This window comes from Ylistrum balloti, unplaced genomic scaffold (genome assembly GCF_031769215.1).
Source record: "Ylistrum balloti isolate Yb309-2 unplaced genomic scaffold, AGI_CSIRO_Ybal_v1 Utg370572, whole genome shotgun sequence".
Taxonomy (NCBI): Eukaryota; Metazoa; Mollusca; class Bivalvia; order Pectinida; family Pectinidae; genus Ylistrum; species Ylistrum balloti.
The window spans coordinates 437,435-462,681 of record NW_026782358.1 but is presented as its reverse complement, the minus strand read 5'-3'; the positions used below and the strand labels follow the sequence as shown (position 1 = coordinate 462,681).

The following is a 25,247-nucleotide window of genomic DNA, read 5'->3' as shown; positions in this document are numbered from 1 at the left end:
TAGAGATAGTCATGTGACCCTAAACGAGATTCAAAATGGCGGCACCCATGGAAAACGTGGCCGGTGAAATGTCAGCTGAAGAAAACGAAGTATTCTGTCAGATTGAGGCGACTGTACCGACTGGATTTGAAGTTACAGCAAAGCTTGAAGCTCTTGAAGTATTCAAAACTGAAGTTAAAATTGCTAGAGGTCACATCGTGATCAGAGTTCCAATAAAGGATGTCAAAAAGGTAAGCTCAAATATATAGATCTGTGACTGATATTCGCTGTGACGTGTGTAGCTTCTTTTCGCATTGAGTGTGAAAACAAAGGCAGCGATTTACATATTTGTTTTGTTATAGCAACATATCTATGCAGGTTTGACACATTCCCTTATATAGGGAATAGTCCTGCATTTGAGGGATAGCTACTGCTTTGAGAAATCAGTTAGTTACTCGGTGCAGAATCATTCTTGGTTTAAACATATTTTATTTGTTCAATATCACAAACGGGATTAGGCACAAATTATCACAACTAAGAAAAGCCTTCTCCCAAAAATTACATTTCACATAGATCTTACAAATCTACAATAGTATACATTGTCATTGAATTTGATTTACTTCATGTATATATTTAAAAAGAGAATAGATGAAAACAGAACAGAAACTGAGTAAAGCCAGGAAAGAAGTAAGGAAAAGAAGGGTTACTTTGAAATAGAAACATAAAAGTTAATCTAAAGATTTGCAACAAAAAGAGTGTCATCTTTCTAACATGACCCAAAAGCCAATGTGACAATGTATATAATTGCAATAGAAATGATCATTGCTTAACTTTATGTTAAAATAACAACTATGCCACTGGCTTTGATCTCCACCAACTACAATGCAGTGTATAGCTAGTGGCAGCAATAAGTGCAAATGTTTGAGGTGAGCATGATCTTATCTGTGGTCTGTTTTTGGCAACGATATAAGAAGTTAATAATCAAGAAGATACTATCAGTTTGTGAATTTTACCAAAAGTGAGACAACTTAATTCATAATTTTTATGTAAAAATGTACAATGTTACATTGGCTAATGGGCCATGTCAAAAATATGACACTTTTTTTTGTTGCAAATGTTTAAAAGAACTTTATGTGTGTCTGTTTCAAATGACCGTGCATTTTGAGTTACTAATTTGTTACTCAAAGTGTTAACTATCCATCAAATGCAGGACTATTACCCATATAAGGGATTTTACCCAACCTGCTTCTTGCCAGCAAATGAAGCAATATAAGAAACACTGATTTCCATAGCCAACCATTGTTGATTGATAATATATGGCTATTAACCATTCATTGATTCATTACTTCGATTGTTTGATTCTGACATAGAATTAAATATGAAATTAGGTTTGATTCTAAGGTGTCTATGTTTAGTAACTTTCAGGTAAGATCATGACATGTTTGAATTCAATGACTCTTTCACCAGAATATGAAGCCAAGCTTTTGTATATATGTAACTGATAAACCTTCACATTACTATCAAAACCAAATATTTTGGTCAGAAAAGATTATTTGATATTGACTATTTGAAAAATAACAATGATGAAAAGTTTACCTGTGTCACAATTTGATATATAATGTTAAGTTTATATCATGTTGATTGGAACAAAGGTAACCTGGTATGAATTGACATGTGATCTACAGAATACACATTTTGCGATAATTCATGATCTTCGTGAGATAAACATTATGTACAGGACATCTGCAAATGAATGTCTTAAATGCAGACGTAAACAGGTGAAATTTACCTTCTTTTTAATTTTTTTTAGCATCAACATTTAAAAGTATTTCCGTGTACATGTACAGGATTAGAAATCATTTATTTTTTTCCCTACCTTCCAACAGGAAATATGCCACTTAATACGAAAAAAGTATATATTACTTTGGCAGTAAGTGGTACAGATACATGTATTCACCAATTGCAATAATATAGTACTGCATCATCAAAAATTAACTAGCTTTTCCTCTACAGCTTCTGTTTGATGTTTGCTTGAGATAGGAACCAAAACTTTGATTTATGAATATAATGTGAATTCGTTAATATCTGCCTGGTTTAAAAGGACCAGAAAATTGGATAGAAATAGGAATAGATTTAAATTGATGGCATTATGACATATATGCCTATCACATTTATTGTCATACCTTGAAAATAATAATGACAGAAAAAAGCAGTACTCTAATTGTAAAATTAAAAGATATATCTCACAGAGAAAGCCTGGTAGAATATGGTATATTTTGTTAATGGTAAATATTCACATATGCAGGTATATATTGTAGATTTCTTATTAGAATTACACTAAATACATTTATTGCAATAGATTTTATTGTTCAGTTATACTGAAATGACCTTTGAACTATTTCAATTAACAACACAAAGAGGTAGATGTATCGGTAGAGGGGTCCTAAGTGGATACCAGAGTATTCTGATAGAGCTCCATAGATGGTAGACAATGGTCCTGATGACAGTTGGTCTGGCCGTTCAAAACATGTCTACAAAGTCACGAAATCCCTGTAGTTGAAACTCCGTCCTTTATCTACTTATTTTAATTAATATAAATTGTATTTTTTCTACAGGTATTGGAACTTGGCTGTGTGGACAACTGTTTTGTCATTATGACAGAACTAAAGAAATTTCCATTTGCTGATGATGAAGTAAGTTTAGTACTATAATCTATATAAATTATAGTGCTATGTAAAGAGACTGATTTAGGTATGTAAGCTTTTGTTGTGTTGTGACGTAGGTCTTCAGAAATTCATCTCATCTGTTCAGCCTTAGGTTTATATTCTTTTTTTCCCAATTAACCCAGAGATGAGGAATGAGAAGGGGAGAGAGACAAAACGTTAATTTTGAGTAAATATTTAAATATTTTCTTTTTCAAAATCACTCCAAAGTCTGATATCATTTTGACTTGGTTAAGATTTAAACTCCTTAAGCTGTGAGAAGTTAGACTTTATTGGAAAATTGTAACAGACTTTATTCTCTGTAATATAGAATGAATCAAATAGAATGATGTTACATAGGTTTGAAATAACCTATCCCAAATACAATGCACCAACACTTACATTCCAATCCATTTGATTTTTTTTATGTTAAACACATGTATCTGAAATTTGAAAGTTTAAAAAAATACTATTGATATTGGACCTTAAATAATTTTGACACTTGACAACTGTATTGTACTGCAGCAAGTGCTTGGGGTTTTCATTGGACATTCAGTATTGTGTTACAAGGATATAAAATTGGTATTTTGAAACTTCTCGTGATGTTGTTATCACTTCTACGTGCTAACTTGTCACTGTTACAATTCTGTTGTGTACATTTAAAAGCCATACTATGGGCATGTATTTGCTATTACAGTATCAATTTCAATACCTTTCAAGACATGCTGAGCAGAAATATCTGCCGTTACATACTTCAAGTGTGAATTTTGATCTGTAAAATTTAGTCATGTGACAGCTCAAAGGGAAATTACTATACATGTTACATGGGGACGACAAAATTTGTTTGCTATCAGAAATTAAACTCCACTTTATATCTCTGTTTTGGGTTTAATATGACCCAAGGGAAATTACATCCCAATACTTTTGTAAAGTTGCTATGTTCCACGATTACATTCAGAAAATTTGTGTGACTGTAGTCGATTTATAATTCATGTTTTCCCAAACTGTACATTATACAGAGATTACTGAACTCGTCGAAATGTCTCACAGAAATAGAGTTTTAATTGTTTTTTAATTGTATATTTATGGCGAAATGAGACATAGAATAGCCTAGGATTGGAAAAAGCTCATTCAGAAATGGACAACTCTTTAATTGTCCATATTTTTTGTCAGGGTTTGGATTGGTTGTCTAGACCTTTGTGAGTGTCTGAACTGGTCAGTATTGTAAATATCCTTGTAAACTGAAAGTACAGTAGAGTCTGAAGTGGGGTCAGAAATGGTTAATATCGTGAAACTCCTTATAAACCAAGAGTAGAACTAGTATACCACAGTCTGAAGTGGGAATACTATATTTATAATCAGAAATGGTTGATATCGTAAACCTCCTTATAAATACCATAGACAGAAATGATGGGTATTGTAACAGTCACAATAAATCAGGAGAACTACCCTGGCTAAAGAGAAAATCCTCTGAGGTAAGTCAGAGGTAAACAGGTAGCTCAGTTTACATTATCATCACTATCTATATATCTATTCTGGCTCTTTGGACTGTTGATGTTGTTCTATAAAAAATGCTATTTTTAGGTTCACAATATTAGGGAATTCTTTTTTTTTTTTTTTTGAGCAATACCTGATGTTAGCATACCAAGTACATATTTTTTTCACAGTTATTGAATTCAGTGTAATTTATGACAAAAACGAAATTAGATATTTTGCAATACCTTTGGGGTATATGTTACTGATTGGTTAATGTGACTAAACTGATAGGACATACAGAGCTGGTATTGCACAATATTTGTCACTCTGGTATATACAATGCCCAATACACCACACAACCCAATCTCTTCAGATTGCTTGGTTGAGACTCAGCTTAAGTAAGCCAGAGGTCCCAGATTTGATCCCTGGCAGAGACACTCAAATTTATATGACCTGAGTTATATATACATGTAACAAACATATATGTTTGAAAGATATGAAAATACGTCTCCATCAGAAAAAAAGTCATGTTGTCCCCTCCCCTTCAGACAAAGAAAATTAATATTTCATTTGTTAAGAACGACTTGCTGAATGCATTAACCATTCTTTTCTAATTTTAGGTTTCAGGGTCACATTAAAAATCACATTAATCATTTCGTTGAAAGTTAACTTGTAATTTGTTTTTTTTTTTTACATTTTGATTTGATTCTGTAATTGAAATTACTTTTTTTAATTCAATTAATAGGACTTTTTGTTATAGATGGGTGACAACCTCGTATCATTAACATTGTTTGTAGTCCTCAAAATTTAGCACCGTGATCAGTCAGAGGAATTTGTGATTGCGATTATGTCATGTCTGAAAATCATAATTGTACAGGAAGAAGTACATTTGTAGTACTAATTTTTAAGATATATTAGCGGCGTTTATTGTCCAATGACAGCCATTGTGAAGGAGGGTAGAAACCTCACTGAAAAACATACAGGAGGCCCATCACATGCCATACAGACCAATTAGGGTATTTAGTATTTCAGCATTGACCATCCTGTTTCTCATTTTTCTGCGTAAGAGAAAACCATCACAGGAAGATGGCATCAAACCACACATCTTGGACCTTCACCTAATGTTACGTAGACCAAAACTCTGCCAACTTAACTATGGTGACTGACCTTCTATAGAACACAACTGTTCTTACACCAGTGTAGAAGTTGATAGTACAGGTCACCTCACTAGCTTCAGCTTGTAGGAATGTCCCTTTTGTCATGTGGCAGAGTGCCTAGCTATTGACAGAAAGGTTGCTGGTTCAAACCTCAGCAGTGGGTTTTCCATTACTCCTGCCTATTACACCAATACCAGACATGGCATGTCATTACAATTTCTTCATTAAGGATTAAGATAAAAGCGTCATGGGAAAGTTACTTTTTATTAATGGCTGCCACGCATCTTTACCTTCAACTAAAATAGAATATGGTACCCTACTACCTTATTTAAACAATGTATATGAAGGTTTTTTACATAGTACCTATTGGTATACAAATTATTTTTAGGACCAACTTATGCCTGGAGAAATCTGATATCATTCCTTATATTTATTATAGAGTTTTGTCTTTTTAGATGAAGTGTATGTCACAGCTACGGAACCTTGTTCCTGATCTGGATTGGGATGTGGGCCTGCAGGCTTGGAATAAAGTCTATGACTTTCCACATTCCATTGCCTCTCGTCCGTCTGTCATACCAGCTGATCTTGGTGAACCAATCAGCACAAAACACATCTTCAGACCAAAGAAAGAACCTAAACGGCCTGAAGCCAAAGATTCTCGTAAAAAACTTTGGACTGCAAAGCGCAAGGACAAAAAGAAACGTAAAATAGACAATATATCACCACAGGAAACTGACAATGTAAAAACAGAAGAATGTCAAAGTGATGTACCAAAACATGAAGGTCAAGGTAACAGCCAACCAGATGCAGGAATTGAGTCATGTCACACAGATTCTAGTGTCAATGACAAAACATCAACAGACAGAAAGATTGACACTGACAAAATGGTGGCTGATCAGTCAGTTACAGAAACAACAGCAGGTGAAGCTCCACCAGTAGCAGAATCATCTCAAGCCGAAGAAGGACCGTCCAAAAAGCCAAAAGTTAAAATTACTTCCTGGGATCCAAATATGCCAGCATTCCGTGTGACCTGTAAACGAGCAGGAGCAAATCATAAGTTTGACTCAATGTGTGCTGCTTCAAACTTCGGGGCAGCTATCAACAACTACTTCAACTGGAATGTCGACATGATAAAATTTGACATTGAAGTGGTGCTAAATATCAGTGAGAATGACATACGTGTGTGTCTTGCCCTCACTAGAGGTAGTTTACACAAGAGGAATATTGTCTCATTTGGTCCAACTACACTCAGGTCCACCATTGCTTACAGTATGTTAAGGTAAGTAGTGTGAAAAGCCAGATTTATCCTGCGAGACATTTCTATCAGCCATCTCAGGGTTTTCTATAAGAGCCGGTTGCCGGCCAATTTGACCGGCTACTTTGATCATTTGGCCGCCTACACCAATCCAGTTCCGTAATAATGTTCCATACACGTAGCAAAATTATGGAAAACCCTGCATCTATAGTAAAGGAATGAGTGGGGAATATGATCTACTTACACAAGTCTTCTCAGAAATATGACATGTCTATAGTATGTACAAACAAAACTGACATATATTCTGATTTCAAAATTAGATTGCTTTGAAAAGAGAGAAAAGACGTGAGGAAAAATTATGCATCTTTTTATTGAAGTTTACATTTATATTTTATGTACACTTGTACCTTTCAACAGCTCATTCAATAGAATGTTGTGCTTTGATTAATGTTAAGTAAAGATATGCAGTGTGTGGTTTTGGTGAGGATATCTTTAAAGCTAACAATAGTATCACATGACCAATGATGTCATTTTTTGCGCCATTATCATCATCATAACTACATAGTATTAAATCAGAGCGTTTAAATCTGTGTTGGTGTTGTCAAACATCATATTACAATACAATTGATAACCAATATGTCATGTCAACCAAAAAAAAAACCGATAAGGTGCATTGGGGAGAATAACTGATACTGGGTGTTATGTCTTTAAGAATGAGAAAACCTACTGTGCCTGAAATTTTGTATGATAGCAATTTTTAGGTCATCTGACCCAAATGGTCAGAATGACATACAGCCATTGTGTTTTGGCCGTTATCGTGTGCCATCCGATGTGCATAAACTTTCAAATTCAAATGACTTCTTCTGAATAACCAAAAGGCCAAGGGTGCTGATATCGGTCCTTTACCATGAATGTATGAAAAGCTACCAAATTTGTTAAAATGATTGACCTTGACAGACTTTCTAGGTCACAGGGGTCAAATATATTGAAATATTTAAACAACCTCTGCTCAGTAACCTAGAAGCCCCAGGGTGCTGATATTGGGTCTGTATGATGCTTGGATTAAGGGCTATTTAGTTTAATAATGTGAATGACATTGATCTACTTTCAAAGTCACGATGGTCAAATATGTTAAAGTCTTTAAACAACTTTCCAAAAAAACGAAAAGCCCATGGTGCTGGTCCTGTATTATGCTGGGATAAAGAGCTACGTAGTTTCTTAATATGGAGTACCTTGACCAACCTTCAAAGCAACAAGGGTCAAAAGTGTTGAAATATTTAAATAACTTTTCTTTGTTACCAAAGGTCCATGGTGCTGATATTGGGCCTGTAGCCTGCTTGGATGAAGGGCTACCAATTTTGTTCATATGCTTGACCCTGACCAACTTTCAAGGTCACAGGTACCAAATATGCCAAAATCTGTACATGACTTCTTCTCGATAACCAAAAGACCCGGGGTGCTGATATTGGGACTTTGGCACACTGGGATGGAGGGCTACCAAGTTTGTTAAAAGGAATCACCCTGAACCACTTTCAAACTTTAAACAACTTCAAAATCTTTTAACAGTTCTTCTCAATAACCAAAAAGCCCGGGGTGCTGAAATTGGGCGTGTAGCCAGCTGGGATGAAGATCTACCAAGCTTTTTCATATTATTGACCATGATCAATGTTCAAGTTCACACAGGACAAGTATGTTGAAATGCTGATGATCGCCCTACAACATGCTGGAATGAAGGGTTACCAATTTTGTTCGTGTGATTGACATTTTCTCTTTTGAAAGGTCACAGTGGTGAAATTTGTTAAAATCTTCAAACAATTTCATCTCAATAATGAAAAGATCCATACTGTTGATATTTTTTAGTTTAAGTGGATGAAGGGCGACTGATTTGTTCAAATAATTGATTCAAAATCTCTTGGGTTGGTGAGTTGATATCTTGAAATTCCTTTTTCAACAAGCAATAGGTTTGGAGTAATGGCTTTTGTGTAGTAGCTTGTATAAAGAATATGATAGCAGGTTTGCACAATATATCTTCTTTGTAAGCTGTAGAGAAGTTGAGCAATTAATTTTAAGCCTATTTGGCCTCTGTCATCCATAGGTCTTTATAGCCAAATGTCCATGTAGGCCCATGGGCCTTTGTTTTCAGATTTTCTGGTAATTCATTTGAAGGTTTAGAATTTAATGGAATGGCCTAGCAATAGACATTATATTGTTCTCTGATACATATTTCATTGTCTACCATTAATCTGTTAACATGGTGTTTTGCCATCATGTTTCACAGAATTAGAGTATCATGCCTTGTCATTTAGTTTCAGTTTAACAGTTACAGGGCAATACAAGTACATTATAAACAATTTATTATATATATTTATCCAGCATCTGAAATGTATCCTCGTTCAGTATATATCTCTCTCTCTAACCTTACACTTATGTCAAGTTAACAGAACAGTCTAATAACCCCCTCTAAAAATCTTTTATTTTCAAAGTACAACTTAATGTCATCAGATGTCAGATGGCAGACATTAAAGGGATACAACCAGATATGTGTCTTGTCCATCTCGGTTTTACAAGTCGGTGTCTGTACATGTATACACGATTACGTCAGATAAATGACTGAGGGCATTGTCTAGAACTTTCTGATGCTGGTATTTGACATTGTATTCCAGACAGTGTCAAGATGTTGAGTTTCTGTCAGTCCCAGTGGTGGTAAATCTTTTTTGTTACAGATTTTCAACCCTAGCTGATCCGTTTTCTATGGTACATATCCTTTGACTGCAAAGATGAAATTGAGGTTGTCTATCCTTCTCATTTCCTCTTCGAGTTTTTACATTCTCACTTTTTTTTTTCTTTCTTTTCTTTTATTTTCCTTCCTTTTTTCCAATCACAATTATTTTACAAGTACTTTACCATTAATACTTATTGAATGAACAAACTCTGATGGACTTAATATTTAAAGTCTACTAGTACTTTATATACTAAATTAAGACCTGTCCACATTTATTGAACATTCCTTAGAATCAAAGACATTGGTTTGACTTTCCATAGTCTGAGTGAAATCAGTAGAATGCTGTAGACATTACAATCTATAGACATTTAATGGTTACCTGTGACTTTTTACAAGTTGAATACTAAATATTCTGATCAATGAAAGACATTCTTTAGGCTATTGCAGTAAACATGAAAGTGATTCATTCACATGCTTGCAGTACTGAAATGAGCAATGGACCTTAGTTTCAAGTCAACAATAGTTGATCTTTAACATTGCTGTTTGTAACAGCACAAAGGTTAGATAGCTTAATGGGATGGATTTGTTATCACATTAATTTACTTTTCACATGAGTCTGTACCATGGACTTAAATAGTGAGGAAATGATGTACATGTATGTTTCATACCTTGTAACTGTAACTATGTATGTTTCACGTGTGTCTGTTGTACATGTATGTTTCACATGTGACTGTTGTACATGTATGTTTCACATGTGACTGTTGTACATGTATGTTTCACATGTGACTGTTGTACATGTATGTTTCATACCTTGTAACTCTTATATATGTATGTTTCATACACTGTAACTATGTATGTTTCATACACTGTAACTATGTATGTTTCACGTGTGTCTGTTGTACATGTATGTTTCACATGTCACTGTTGTACATGCATGTTTCACATGTGACTGTTGTACATGTATGTTTCACATGTGACTGTTGTACATGTATGTTTCATACCTTGTAACTGTTATATATGTATGTTTCATACACTGTAACTATGTATGTTTCATACACTGTAACTATGTATGTTTCACGTGTGTCTGTTATAGATGTATGTTTCACGTGTGTCTGTTGTACATGTATGTTTCAAATGTCACTGTTGTACATGCATGTTTCACATGTGTCTGTTGTACATGCATGTTTCACGTGTGTCTGTTGTACATGTGTGTTTCATGTGTGACTGTTGTACATGTATGTTTCATACCTTGTAACTCTTATATATGTATGTTTCATACACTGTAACTATGTAGGTTTCATACACTGTAACTATGTATGTTTCACGTGTGTCTGTTATACATGTATGTTTCACGTGTGTCTGTTGTACATGTATGTTTCACATGTCACTGTTGTACATGCATGTTTCACATGTCACTGTTGTACATGCATGTTTCACATGTGACTGTTGTACATGTATGTTTCACATGTGACTGTTGTACATGTATGTTTCATACCTTGTAACTGTTATATATGTATGTTTCATACACTGTAACTATGTATGTTTCATACACTGTAACTATGTATGTTTCACGTGTGTCTGTTATACATGTATGTTTCACGTGTGTCTGTTGTACATGTATGTTTCAAATGTCACTGTTGTACATGCATGTTTCACATGTGTCTGTTGTACATGCATGTTTCACGTGTGTCTGTTGTACATGTGTGTTTCATGTGTGTCTGTTGTACATGTATGTTTCACATGTCACTGTTGTACATGCATGTTTCACATGTGTCTGTTGTACATGTATGTTTCACGTGTGTCTGTTGTACATGTATGTTTCACGTGTCACTGTTGTACATGCATGTTTCACATGTGACTGTTGTACGTGTATGTTTCACATTTGACTGTTGTACATGTATGTTTCACGTGTGTCTGTTGTACATGTATGTTTCACGTGTGTCTGTTGTACATGTATGTTTCACATGTGCTTGTTGTATATGTATGCTTCATACAATGTGACTGGCAGGTTTTACTCTGCTCTCTTATTGTTTTTACAAAAGTTTTATAATCTGAAATAATTTTCTTACAGATTGTGTGAAATAAAGCCTGGAGATGTTGTCTGTGATCCCATGTGTGGTACTGGAAGTATCCCAATAGAGGTGAGATTTGTGTCCTTTCAGACAGGTTGGTCATAGTTACAGATGTCTGTGGGTCAAGTGGCCTGATGGTGCAATGCTATACAGCTTGTCCTTTAAGTAGGCAGCCTTCTTTTGTTTTATAGATTCCATGTAGAATTTGCATCAAAGCCATCCCTAATTTTACTGCAGCATGTGCCGTGGAAATTGAGGAAAAACTTGATTTTAAAAGGGAGAGAATAACCTGTTTTCTGCTGTTTTTTCTGCATAAAAATCACTGTTTGCATAGACGTTTTTTTTTCAATCTAAGGCAAGAAACATGTTATTTTTCTGTTGTCAGAGGCCTAAACATTCCGATTGGAATAGAGAACGTCTGTTTGATTTTTTTGCATTTTTTTAAACCATATGCTTATATTTTTAATTTACTGTGTAAATTTACCATTGTCAAGCACAAATACAGTACATTCTTTCTAAATATAGTTTGACACAGGGGCTGGCCCTAACCTTTCTGACACTAATCCTGTTTTATAATACATGTACGCACATGAAAAGTTTCTGACCCAGTGACCTTATTTTCACAATTTTTCCATATTTGATATGATCTGGCACATTGTTTTTGATATATAATGTTCCATGATAACTACCAAACTTGATGGTTTACATGATAGCTCAGATGGTCAGAGTGTTTGCCTTTTTAAACTGCGGTAAAGATCTAAGGTGTGTGGTTTGACTCTCACTATCTGTGGCAGTTCCTGTTTCCTAGGAAACTGAGAAATGGACCAGTCAGTGCTGACACGGTTTTATCCTTAGGCATGGCACTTTAACCTTATTGCTTGATGGGCCTCCCATTTGTTGTTCAGTGAGGTTAAGCAACCAGTTTTTTACAAGGAGACCCTCTCTCATAATGACACTGGTTGTTCATAGGGCGACACACCCAACAAACTGTCGTAGATTACTCTAATGTCCAAAGATATATGGAAATGTTCATAATCATATTTGCTCAGTAGTATTTAATAACACTTACGGTTTCGGTGTCCCAAGAATAAAGTCTTCTGAAGTCCTACAGAGGTCATGATAAATGCAGTGACTAAAATCCTCCTGTCTGTGGTGGGTTTTTTTTTGGCTTTTTTGTTGTTTTGGCATCACAATGATTTCAGTGTTTTTATCTTGTACTTGCTAATATTACTTATTTACAATCCTTTGATGTCTTTTATGTGTTTAACTCTGTAGATTTTTAAAAAAAAAAGTTGAGAAAGTGTTTGTGATTCATGCCTTCATTTGTCTTTTATAATGGGTGTATTAAGGTTACCATGATCTCGTAACAAAAATGTAAGAGTCAACATTTCACAGAAGTTGTTTCAGCCAAGAACATAAATATTAGCATTGCCCATTTGTAAGTTTTTTGTACAGAATTTATTGAACATTATTTTAGAACCCTCTTTCCTTAGGAAACATAAATAGTCAGTTGCAGTTTGGCATATTGAGTTTCCCAGCGTCCCTATACCCTCTACTGCCAATCAATATACATTAATACGTTTCGTTGCAGAAACATAACTCACTCAGAGACATTCACTTTGTGTGAGCTACTGTCCTTTAACCCGCTTACCTTAAAAGTATGGTACAAACAGGTTTGACAAATCTCGGAAAAACTGGAAATTTTTAAGGCAAAATGCTTTTAAACAGTTACTACTGGCATCCACATTCATAGAAAATTCCAAAACCATCAATCTTTTCATAACGGTAGAAAAAATATGACATCAAGATTGAATATTCTTGTATGCTAATTACTCTGCAAGAGCTTGGGTTGCAAATCTAATAGAACCTGGTAAAAAGTTGGAGCCTGATACGCTCTAGGGAACTTGATACTAATGAAGAAAGAACACGGAAGAACAAGAAACAATAGAAAAGTGACAAATGAATGCCTGGCTGATGATTGGTTAAAATTACTTTGGCAGCATTGCTTATTAAGTATCCTTCAACATCTTAAAACAAATTTTTACATGTCAAATTTTAATGATGTAAGTGAAGAGTTTTTTTTTCAGGGTATTAGCAACCAATAAAGATCATGATTGTTTTAAGTTTAAACAGCAAATATTTCAATTACCTGGTAGACAACTCAAACAGCCCACAAAGAAAGAAATCTCTTCTAATTGAAAGGAAAACATTATTTTTTTTCTCATTTTTTCCTCATATCATTTGCCTAACATTATATTACATTTATAGACATATTTTAGGATGAAAAAAATGTTGAAAATATACATTAATATTGAAAGGTAATTCTTAACTTTCATTAATACTTGTATTGGGAGTTGTACCCACACAGGTGCAATAGTCATTGTGTAATCAAGTAGATGAGACATAGACAAATTATTTATTAACCTATTGTATTCAAACTTTCACAAATAGCAAACATTATAAGTTAATCAGTACATAACCTTACAGGGAAGATGTAAATGAGTTAAATTTTAATTTATGACATTTAAAAGTTCATCAATCAACAAGGAGTTTGTTGAGCTGAAATATTACAACAACACCAAAGGAACAAATGTTGGGTGTTTGAGGAAAGCCCAGGGGGAAAACCAATGTGCCATTGGTGGAAACATATATAGACTTAGCAGACATTTTCACAAATGGCCAGTGTGTCTGAAACCCATGTTCTAAGAGAAAGTGGTCGGAAGCTCATCCTTGATTGCACATCATAACGGTCAGACTGTCGGCACATTCAGGTGATTACAGCTACCAAGGCACTCGAAAGGATGACCATAATGATCAGTGTGGAGACCATTTCAGGGATGAGGCAAAATTGATACAGAATAAAATGCAATGATAAAAAGTTATGTCACATGTTGAAGTACTACTAGGCCTCTCAGACTCACCCTAAATAAATTTAAGTGTACATTATGATATATCTGGTAAAGGACGCTGTCCTAAATGGGTTTTGTAGTCAGATATTTTGTGCTGTTTGTAAGCAACAGGAAAAACACATATAATTCATGCTTCTTTCTAGGGTCTGTTTTATCAACATACACATTGGGATATTTTACAATCCTTGTGTAAGATTTTGGAAATTCAGCACTCAACAAGCATAAAAGTTTAAGATACTGCCTTGTCCAAGAAATAGATCTCTATTTCTTACATCCTTACAATTAAAATAGTAGCACATTGAATGTTGTTGTGAAACATATGCCATCATCTATTACTCATGAAATGTGAGTTGAAATGGATGATGATTACCCCCATACTATTTATAGCATTAAAGAATGTGCCAGCAGTCTTTTCCCTTGCAGGTGTGAGAAGGTTTTATTCTTAGCGAAAAAGGGAACATTTAGTGGGATCTATGACAAATAATGATCTGACTGTTTCTCTACAAGGAAGTTGTGTCTTGTCTGTTCTACATATAAAACAGTGATCTGACTGTTTCTCTACAAGGAAGTTGTGTCTTGTCTGTTATACATATAAAACAGTGATCTGTTTCTCTACAAGGAAGTTGTGTCTTGTCTGTTATACATATAAAACAGTGATCTGTTTCTCTACAAGGAAGTTGTGTCTTGTCTGTTATACATATAAAACAGTGATCTGTTTCTCTACAAGGAAGTTGTGTCTTGTCTGTTATACATATGAAACAGTGATCTGTTTCTCTACAAGGAAGTTGTGTCTTGTCTGTTATACATATAAAACTGTTATACATATAAAACAGTGATCTGTTTCTCTACATACATATAAAACAGTGATCTGGGAAGTTGTGTCTTGTCTGTTATACATATAAAACAGTGATCTGTTTCTCTACAAGGAAGTTGTGTCTTGTCTGTTATACATATAAAACAGTGATCTGTTTCTCTACAAGGAAGTTGTGTCTTGTCTGTTATATATATGAAACAGTGATCTGACTGTTTCTCTACAAGGAAGTTGTGTCTTGTCTGTTATACATATAAAACAGTGATCTGACTGTTTCTCTACAAGGAAGTTGTGTCTTGTCTGTTATAGTTGTTTCTCTACAAGTTGTGTCTTGACTGTTATACATATAAAACAGTGATCTGTTTCTCTACAAGGAAGTTGTGTCTTGTCTGTTATACATATAAAACAGTGATCTGACTGTTTCTCTACAAGGAAGTTGTGTCTTGTCTGTTATACATATAAAACAGTGATCTGTTTCTCTACAAGGAAGTTGTGTCTTGTCTGTTATACATATAAAACAGTGATCTGTTTCTCTACAAGGAAGTTGTGTCTTGTCTGTTATACATATAAAACAGTGATCTGACTGTTTCTCTACAAGGAAGTTGTGTCTTGTCTGTTATACATATAAAACAGTGATCTGACTGTTTCTCTACAAGGAAGTTGTGTCTTGTCTGTTATACATATAAAACAGTGATCTGTTTCTCTACAAGGAAGTTGTGTCTTGACTGTTATACATATAAAACAGTGATCTGTTTCTCTACAAGGAAGTTGTGTCTTGTCTGTTATACATATAAAACAGTGATCTGACTGTTTCTCTACAAGAAAGTTGTGTCTTGACTGTTATACATATAAAACAGTGATCTGTTTCTCTACAAGGAAGTTGTGTCTTGACTGTTATACATATATCTGAATGTTAGTGATCTCTGCTCATATTTCTACACGGTATAGTGTTAAAATGACATTTTCTGTGACTGTAAGTGAATATTACAATGATCTACTAAAGCCTGCCTTTTGGCAGGAACACACAAAGCTGCTAATGATGACAATGTGATGGATTCCACCACGATGCTGATTGTACATGACATGAAACATCATTTATTCTCATCTCTTTCCCATCGTCACTTTGAAACATTCTAATCCATCTCCATGACAACAAAGTCCAACTATATAATTTCAACTAAAAGCTTCGTTTTCAATTTTTAATCAATGCTGTGCCAGCCTGAACAACACCATGACTTTGGTGAATATTTTTATTTCCTGTGGTGTTCAAAGCAGACCAAAACTTGAATTTAGTATTTGTGTATTTTAAAGTCACTCATTAACGAAATGTATTTGATCATCAATCTTGATGACCAGGTTCGGCACATTGAGAGCACTCACGTACCCAACTTCAGGTGAAGATTCAAAGTGTGTAGTTTGATGCTCTCTGGTCCGGACTGTGTGTTTCTCTGAAAGCTGCGAAAATGCACCAGTCTGTGCTTTTTTTTCCTTGGCAAGATAGAAAGTTTGTCAGCCCTCTACCTAGCGGCTTCATTCCTTGAGGAAGTCTCATCAAACTTAACACATTTGTAAAGCGTCAAAATATATCAGTTGAATTTCCAGGCAAGGTCAAGGTTAATGGTGCTATTTTTAGAAAATCATTGTCTGCTCTCTAGTGGCTCCAATCCTTGATGGATTCTCATCAAACTTCACACCCTTGTAAAGCATAAAAATATCTCATTTCAGTTTTCAGGGCTGTTAAGTCAAAATCAAGGTCAATGTTACTCCTTATAGGAAATCCTTGTCACCACTGAATCAGGTCATTCCTCAAGGAATTCTCCTCAAACTTCACATACTTATTAGGCCTAAACAAGGTAAATTTCAGGGTTATTAGGTCAAGGTCAGTGTTATTTTATTTAGAAAATATTTGTCAACACACTAGCGGCTTCATTCCTCAAGGGTTTCTTATCAAACTTCACAAAACATCAAAATACCTTGAACAAATTTGAGTTTCAGTTTCATGGTCAGTTGGACAAGATCAAGGTCAGTGTTTCATTTTTAGAGAACTATTGTCAGCACACACTAGTGCAATAACAGTTTATTTCATAAGTATTCTCATCAAACTTCACACACTTACTAGGCATCAAAATGTCTCCAAACCATTGTAAGCTCTCTAGCTGGTGCATTCCTTACAATATTTTGATCAAACTTCTGACTTTTCTTCATTTCCATATTAACACCAAACAGCACCATCTTTATAAATCATTACAGTGTCACAACTTGCCAGGAGTGGAATGTGACATGTCTCTTCACTGAGTTACCATATCATGAAAGTATTTTGTTATTTAACTTGTTTTGTTTTGTAACTCAGAAAATCCCTTTTCAGTGATTTGCCAATAGTTCCCCTGCAGGTTTCAACAGATTACATCGCTAACCTAAAACTGGTGAATTCCTCCAAAGGAGTTATCTTTGTAAATTGGTACCCAAGACTGAAATCATGACCGTGAATTTCCATGAGGGGGCATTATCATTACAAGGTGATAATCTAGAATAAAAAAAGTAATGTGTTTTACCTGATGGGGCATTTTCCTCGCAGATAGATATCCTAGAATAAGAATAGTTACAGGGATTTTTCATGATGCCACATTATCATCACAAATCGATAACCTAGAATATAAATAGCAACGGGGATTTTCTAGGATGCGACATAATCACACATCAATCACCTAGAATATAAATAGCAACAGGGATTTTCCAGGATGCGACGTTATCACTAATCAATCACCTAGAATATAAATAGCAACAGGGATTTTCCAGGATGCGACGTTATCATTGCAAATAGATAACCTAGAATAAATATAGGAACAGTGATTGTCCATGACATGAAGTTATCATCTCAAATTGATAACCTACACTAAAAATAAACTACTTTTAGTTATGATATGGACCTCTTAATTGCAGTATCATATAACGAATCAGTTATCAACTTATTTTCATTAATAATGATAAAAGGCTTGTAGTAACCTCAAAAAAAGCTGACAATTGTATGATATTATATAAAACTATGTCTTATACTGTTTTGTTCTGTTGCATTTTCTAAACAAAATTTTCACAATGAAAACCATGATATCTGATATTAGATTCCTGAAGGAAATGTAAAAAATCTTGTATGAAGCAAATCCCTCATCGGGAACAGAAGTGTTTGGCCTAGCAGGAGAGAACGCCCCAATAAAGGATGTGTAAAGGCAGGGTTCCTATAGTTATAAAGGTCAAACATAGTTTAGTACATCATTTAGAAAATCCTTGTCTGCAGAAATCCAATACAGTATAAAGGAAGGAGTGTAATATATTCCGTGGGGAAGGAATGCAGGCAATTTTGTAAAGACTACATATATGTATTACTTAATGTTTGATAAAGGGATGGAAACAAAATTTCCCTGAGGAACATCGCGATATATATTAAAATTTTTAATACTATAAAGATGTAGCCTTTTTTAATGTCTAGAAAATATCTGGACACCTGAAGATGGGTTGATAAAATATTTCATCAAACCTAAGATGGCTGCTTCATTTATTGTTTCTATTCCATCAAGGCAATTGATTTCCCACATGACACACCAGCATATCTGTTATGTGTTTATTATCACACCAATTGTCTATATTCAATCATCTTTTTTGTTCAGTTCTATCGGTGAAAAACCTTGATTCTTTTTCTTGTATGATATTGAGCTGTAAATGAATTAAGTGAAAACCTTTCATACAAATTATTGGTATTAATTAAAATACTCAGTCTGGTAAATTAAAAAGTAAGAAAAATATCTAATTAGTTACATTGATAAGAACTGTTTTTGTTTACCACGGGGGCATTTTGCATTATTGTTCTTCATTAAATGTTTTTGTTTACTAGTTCTTAATTTAAAAAGAAAATCATTTTTCATCAGTTATTTCTTACAAATTTATGCAAAATTGAAATTTGTTTTGTTGGTAGGGTAAACTTGAATGTGTGTCAATATGAAACATGGTGGCAAGAAAATGTACATGTGTGAGGACTAGATTATCAAATTTTTATTTTTTTTTTTACTTCTTTTTTAGCTCACCTACCTGCAGGGCAAGTGAGCTTATGCTGTGGTACAGCACCTGTCTTTTGACCAGCATCAATGTTTTCCTTTCAGCCACTTTTTCTCAATGATTAGCACACTAGAGTTGTGATATTTTCCTGGTAACTTTCTGGTCTTAAGCCAAACATGGTCTGCAAACAGAAATTACCTTGACTAATATTCAAGAGCATAGGGTTGAATTACAAGGTAGTCAGAATTTTTCAATGTCTTCTTCTGACTAACCAAAAGGCCTGGAAGTGATAGTATTTTGCTGGTAGATTCATGGAATGCATCTAAACAAAGTTTCTGAAAAGAAACTTGACCTTGACCAATATTCAAAGTCACAGATTTATCAAACTCTGTATATGATTTCTTCTGGTGAACCAAAAGACTGAGAAGCATGATATTTGATTTAAAAGTGTTCCTAGGTTAAAGCCAGACAGATATCAAAGGGTAAAAAATTTAATGATATTTACCTAAAATGCAGGTCCTACCTGTCACTGTTAAGGGTTGATTGTTAGGAGCTTAACTTTGTTTTTGAAGCCAGCCGTATACATGTTAATGTATTTGTGATAAGCTTTGATTACCAGGTAAAAGATGCAGTCCTATTGTTCTTTCTATAAGGGTTATTGAGGGGAATACCATTTGAACACTGATGAAGCCAATGTATTTACATTCACCTGTCATTACAGGTAAAATTGTGATGTAAAAATCATAAATAAGCTTAGACTTAAGACCAGGACATTTTTCAGATATGGAAATAATTGGGTCAATTTCAACAAAAACTCTCTGTTGAGTCTGAATGATCGAGTCTGCACTTTCAACATTTTGTGCAGATGTTGGATTTGTCAAATTCCGACTTGTAAAAAAAAAGTAATTTCACTGGTAACCACAATTGATGCTCTTGTCTCTTTTCAGTTGGCACAAAATTGGAAAAATAACTTTGTCATTGGTGGTGATGTCTCAAAAAGATTCCTCGCCAGAGCCATTGAAAATATAGACGGTGTAAACAACAAGAGGGCAGAAAAACAAAGGTTTGTTTATCTTACAACTGCTAAGGAGCATAGGGGTTAGTGTTCTGTAGAGAAACAAAGAAATAAAGTGATATTCACCTCTGATAAAAATTATCCATAAAGCAAAAGTTAAATTCAATTTTTATTTCAATTAGAATAGTGAAATTATGGAAAAGAAGCAACATTTCAGATTTAAATTGCAAGGTTGAGGTAATTTTTATTTTATGTGATTATTCTCTGTCATCACATCATTATGGATATTTATCATTGTATGCAAGTAATGTTCTCTAATTAAGTTTGGGCTGTCTTGATTTTATTAATTATGTTATCAATATTTACAGAATTAAAATTGAAAATGATAAATATAGGCCTTGATACTGCCTATAGGATAATGGTACACAGTACATCAATTGTGTAAAAGTAATTTTTGTGAAATCAATCTTCATTGATTCATCCATACAACAAAATAAGTGGTATTGTCAAAAACTAAGCTGGCCAGGTTTGATCAAACACCCTATCTGTAACTTTTAATTGGTTCAAACATGGTTTTCTTTGTCCCTGCTTATCAACAAAATATGGAGATGTGGATTTGAGTGACTGTTAATATGTCCTGCTTTAGTCTCCATGCTATAATGTTGCTAAATGGGAAAGAATTTCAATCAAATTTAAGGTGCAGGTGTATCTTTCGTTCCTCAGCCTAAGTTTAACTAAGGATGTTGTTCATGGACGTTAATGCATAATTCATTGTGGACTTCACTTCTGATTGGCCAATTGGTTTCTGTGTATTAACTTTGCTAAATGTCAATGGATTTCAAGGGAATTTGGTTTACAGATACCGCTTACAATTCTTTAGCCTTTAGCTGCCTTACAAATTAACCATTGAAAGCAGGGGATATAAATTCTACAAGTTTTCTTTGGTTTCGGGGGCTTTTTCTTTGAGTGAAGATGGAGAGTGTTCACACAGACATATATGAATTTATACCATGGTGTTCAATAAACACCTTCAAACCTTACAGGCATGTAACTTGATAAAGTCTGTTCAGAGGTGTGTCCTTTTCAATGGTACAAATACATAGGACTGTCAAAGTGCTTTCATAGTTCACACATTATTGTTGGTGGAAGACAATTTTTAACAACCTAAAATTAAATAATGAATTTTGGTTGATGTTGCGGGTGGTAAAATGCAAGAATTTCCAGATAAGACTAATATATGCTTTAGTGTTTGGGAAATATCAGTTTCCTCAAGGGTAAATTTTAAGCGAAGTTGTCCTCCAATGTATGTCTCAACAAATGTATCGATATTACGGCTTGCCAGAACATCCATTTACACCAATAATAAGTACATAGAGAATAGCTTATAAGATATTTATAAGAAACACACTATTTTTTTATCAAGCCAAAGTCAAATAAAAGCCAGTTTACATTCCTGAATACACACAGGAAGTTTTAATTACATACTTTAAACATCTATATACCTATCCTGAGTTAGTGGGAGGGCATACTGCAGGAGATCACTAGGTCAAGGTCACAATAATATTCATGCCTTTTCAAGGTCACAGAACTCCTGTGCAGTAAAGCTATTATAGAAAACATCAAACCCATTAAATAGATAGAAAGCAGAAAATAGTTTTTGTGAGTTTTTTTGTTATGGTGTATGTAGGTTGAATAAAACACATGAATACTGGTAAATTTGTTGTACAGGGGCACAGTTGCTGCAGACCTAATGCATTGGAATGCAAAGAAGCTGCCCTTGAGGAATAGCTGTGTGGACGTGTTCATCTCTGACTTGGTTCGTATCAAAGTTAAGACTCCATCTGTTCTGTCTCTTCACCATGTTCATCAGTTATCAAGTTGTCTCACTGATTTTGGAGACATATTCTCTTACGATTGAAATATGATGCCGACATGTACAATTCACAGTCCAGCCGCATCCATAGGCAGGAAAAAAAGAAATATTGTACTGGAAAGACTGGCAAGGCCAAGGAAAGCTGCTTTTATGTCATAGCACATGTACATCTGTTACTTTCAAGATATATAACATGAATATTATAGAAAAGTCATAAGGCTTTTTTTTTTAAATACTTTTCTTTACCTCGGAACAATTTCATGTTATTCAAATAAATATTCATGACAATAAAGTGTATTGATTGTAATTTCCAAGGATTTTAAAGATAAAACATTGGATATCCCATTAGGATTCACACTACTAACATGATAATAACATGAATCTGTCACTTTCTGTTTCAGCCATTCGGAGTGAGGTATGTACAATGTATTCCTAACAGATTACTGTATACCTGTGGATACCTGTTTGCTATTTCTCCCATAAAGTCTCCTGATCTTTGATAGTTTCCTTTAAATAAAGTGTTTAATATTTTCAGTTTGCCTATTTAATGAAAGGTTGAAACATTTCTGTAAATAGTAATACAGACAAAGGTATTCTCTGTTTGTTTCAGTTTCAATACATCTGTTTTTCATGATCATGTTCCCTCCTCAAAAATCGCACAAAACAGAGCTCCTCAAAAATAACCACTTTAACTGAGTGAGTCAACATTTCAATAAGAGAATTTATCTCTGTCATAGGATGGGATCATTTGCCAAGAACTGGAAACTGTATGCTGACTCCATGGAGGAAATGGCTAGGGTGTGTACCCCAAAAACGGGACGAGCAGTCCTCCTAACACAGGACCAGAAGTGTATACATAAGGTACGTCCCTCCCCTTTCATCCCAGTAACCATCTAACACTGGACCAGAGGTTTATACATAAGGTATGTCCCTCCCCTCATGTCCCAATAACCATCTAACACAGGACTAGGAGGGTGTACATAAGGTATGTCCCTCCCGTCATGTCCCAGTAACCATCTAACACAGGACTAGGAGGGTGTACATAAGGTATGTCCCTCCCGTCATGTCCCAATAACCATCTAACACAGGACTAGGAGGGTGTACATCAGGTATGTCCCTCCCCTCATGTCCCAATAACCATCTAACACAGGACCAGAAGTGCATACATAAGGTCAGGTATGTTCCTTCCCTCTCATCCCAGTACCAATCTAACACAGGACCAGAGGTTTATACATAAGGTATGTCCCTCCCCTCATGTCCCAGTAACCATCTAACACAGGACCAGAGGTATATACATAAGGTATGTCCCTCCCCTCATGTCCCAGTAACCATCTAACACAGGACCAGAGGTATATACATAAGGTATGTCTCTCCCCTCCTGTCCCAGTAACCATCTAACACAGGACCAGAGGTTTATACATAAGGTATGTCCCTCCCCTCATGTCCCAGTAACCATCTAACACAGGACCAGAGGTTTATACATAAGGTATGTCCCTCCCCTCATGTTTCTGTAACCATCTGACATAGGACTAGAGGTATATACATAGGTATGTCCCTCCCCTCATGTCCCAGTAACCATCTAACACAGGACCAGAGGTTTATACATAAGGTACATCCCTCCCCTCATGTTCCAGTATTGAACAAAGATGTCTACATTAGGTAGTACATCACGAATGTCCCAGTAACCATTTAACACAAAAAACAAGAAGTGTATATATAAGATATGCCGCAGTAAGTATCTTAGAACTAGTAATAAATATGTTATCCATCCCATGAGTTTTCTGGAATGGAAAGTCTGATTTGAAATTGAATTCTTAATTTTTTCTAAACTATTTGAAATTTTGTTAAGGGAAAAAAAGTCAACTTTGGCTTCCTGTTTGTGTATTGAAAATGTTTACTTAATATACAGCTAAATATGATGCTATCAAACGCTATTGAATGACTCAATGATAGTAATTTTACCGTCTTGTACTGCTATGTGTTTACTATAATGGGCGTAAACATTTTTACAGACTATGTCCATGTTCACCAAGTACTGGACCAGAAAGGCAACTGTGGGCATCAACCAGGGTGGCCTGGCCGCAGCAGTGTATGTCCTTGTCCGCACAGCTGAGGCCTACAGTCAAAGTGAACAAAAAACAGACACCAGTGCTTCTATAGGAACAGAGAATGAATCACAAGTGAAAATTACAGAGGACAATTGATGATAAACTTATCTTTATTTAGATGATCACTTAACATAAGTGTTGCTGTCACCAGACTGAACATCAGTGTTGTTAGTTTTGAAATGATATCATATTTCTTTCACTTGATTCAGCATTATAAAATGGTTTTAGTTTGAATCTGCTGTCACCATGCTATAATGTTATGTGTGTAAATTTATTAAGGATGCTTTCTGGGAACATATTTCACATCTTTATCATAAGCTTTCAAAGCTTTCATTTAAAGACATGGGTGTTACTGAAAGTTTACCAGAATGTGATGAAGTTCATGCATGTGAATGGAAACCATTGAATTAGTTTTGCATTCCTAATAAAAGATGTTTTATTTGAAAAACTTATTTCTATTTGTAAGCAGATTAAATTGAAATAAGGAGGCAAAAAATTACTTTCCCTTTCTCTAAGGTAGGACAGAGAAATCTCTACCCACAAGGGATATCCTTGACTGGAGTCTTTCCCTAACTATTAGGTAATCTCTACCTGTTTAGGAGATTCTTGATAGTCTACCTTTCGGCAAAACTGACAAGAATCTCATCTAAACATAGCTCATGAAGTAGTGATTTCTATTCTATCCTAAAGCAAAGGAAAGATCCTACAAGTCTCCAGACAAATCTAGTTCCCAAATATTTATGCAGACAAGAAGCTATTGAAATAGAAATCCTGACACCGGCAGATGTTTACACAGGCCTCCAAAATCATTGTCAAGTCTTGTTAAATAGCAAGGCAAGATCATTATAGTTTCATACTTATTCCATTAAATAAAACATCTGTTCCAACAACAGAAATGAACAAAAATTTGACAGAAAGTGATTTATTAAAGCTTCAACCTTGATTCCTAATTTGTACTACGTTATTTTGTACACTGTACAAAGTATGGAGATGCAAGGTAAGAAAGACAACTCTATCATCAAGGAAATCTATTGGTTGCTTCAAAATAGACAATTTACAAGTTTACCCCAGAATAAGAGTTAAATAGCCATATTTGTTTTGTTACTTAGATGTTGATACTC

The 25,247-nt window shown here is 34.7% G+C and overlaps 1 protein-coding gene across 1 annotated transcript; it reads left to right on the top strand.

Annotated features, from left to right (window-relative positions):
* The first annotated feature begins 35 nt into the window (after positions 1-35).
* Positions 36-24,637, top strand: LOC132556490 (tRNA (guanine(6)-N2)-methyltransferase THUMP3-like). The gene is made up of 9 exons (XM_060220900.1): positions 36-230; positions 2,595-2,672; positions 5,770-6,593; positions 11,363-11,432; positions 20,078-20,193; positions 21,874-21,961; positions 22,420-22,433; positions 22,756-22,879; positions 24,031-24,637. Exons 1-9 carry the CDS (start codon positions 36-38, stop codon positions 24,220-24,222), a joined length of 1,701 nt encoding a protein of 566 aa, XP_060076883.1. The 3' UTR covers positions 24,223-24,637.
* Positions 24,638-25,247: the final 610 nt, after the last annotated feature.

Excerpts from the sequence above, each read along its gene's own strand:
- LOC132556490 (XM_060220900.1), top strand. The coding sequence starts at position 36 with ATGGCGGCACCCATGGAAAACGTGGCCGGTGAAATGTCAGCTGAAGAA. Across the intron at positions 2,673-5,769 it reads TTCCATTTGCTGATGATGAA|ATGAAGTGTATGTCACAGCT; the intron begins GTAAGTTTAGTA and ends TTGTCTTTTTAG. Across the intron at positions 20,194-21,873 it reads AAGAGGGCAGAAAAACAAAG|GGGCACAGTTGCTGCAGACC; the intron begins GTTTGTTTATCT and ends TTTGTTGTACAG.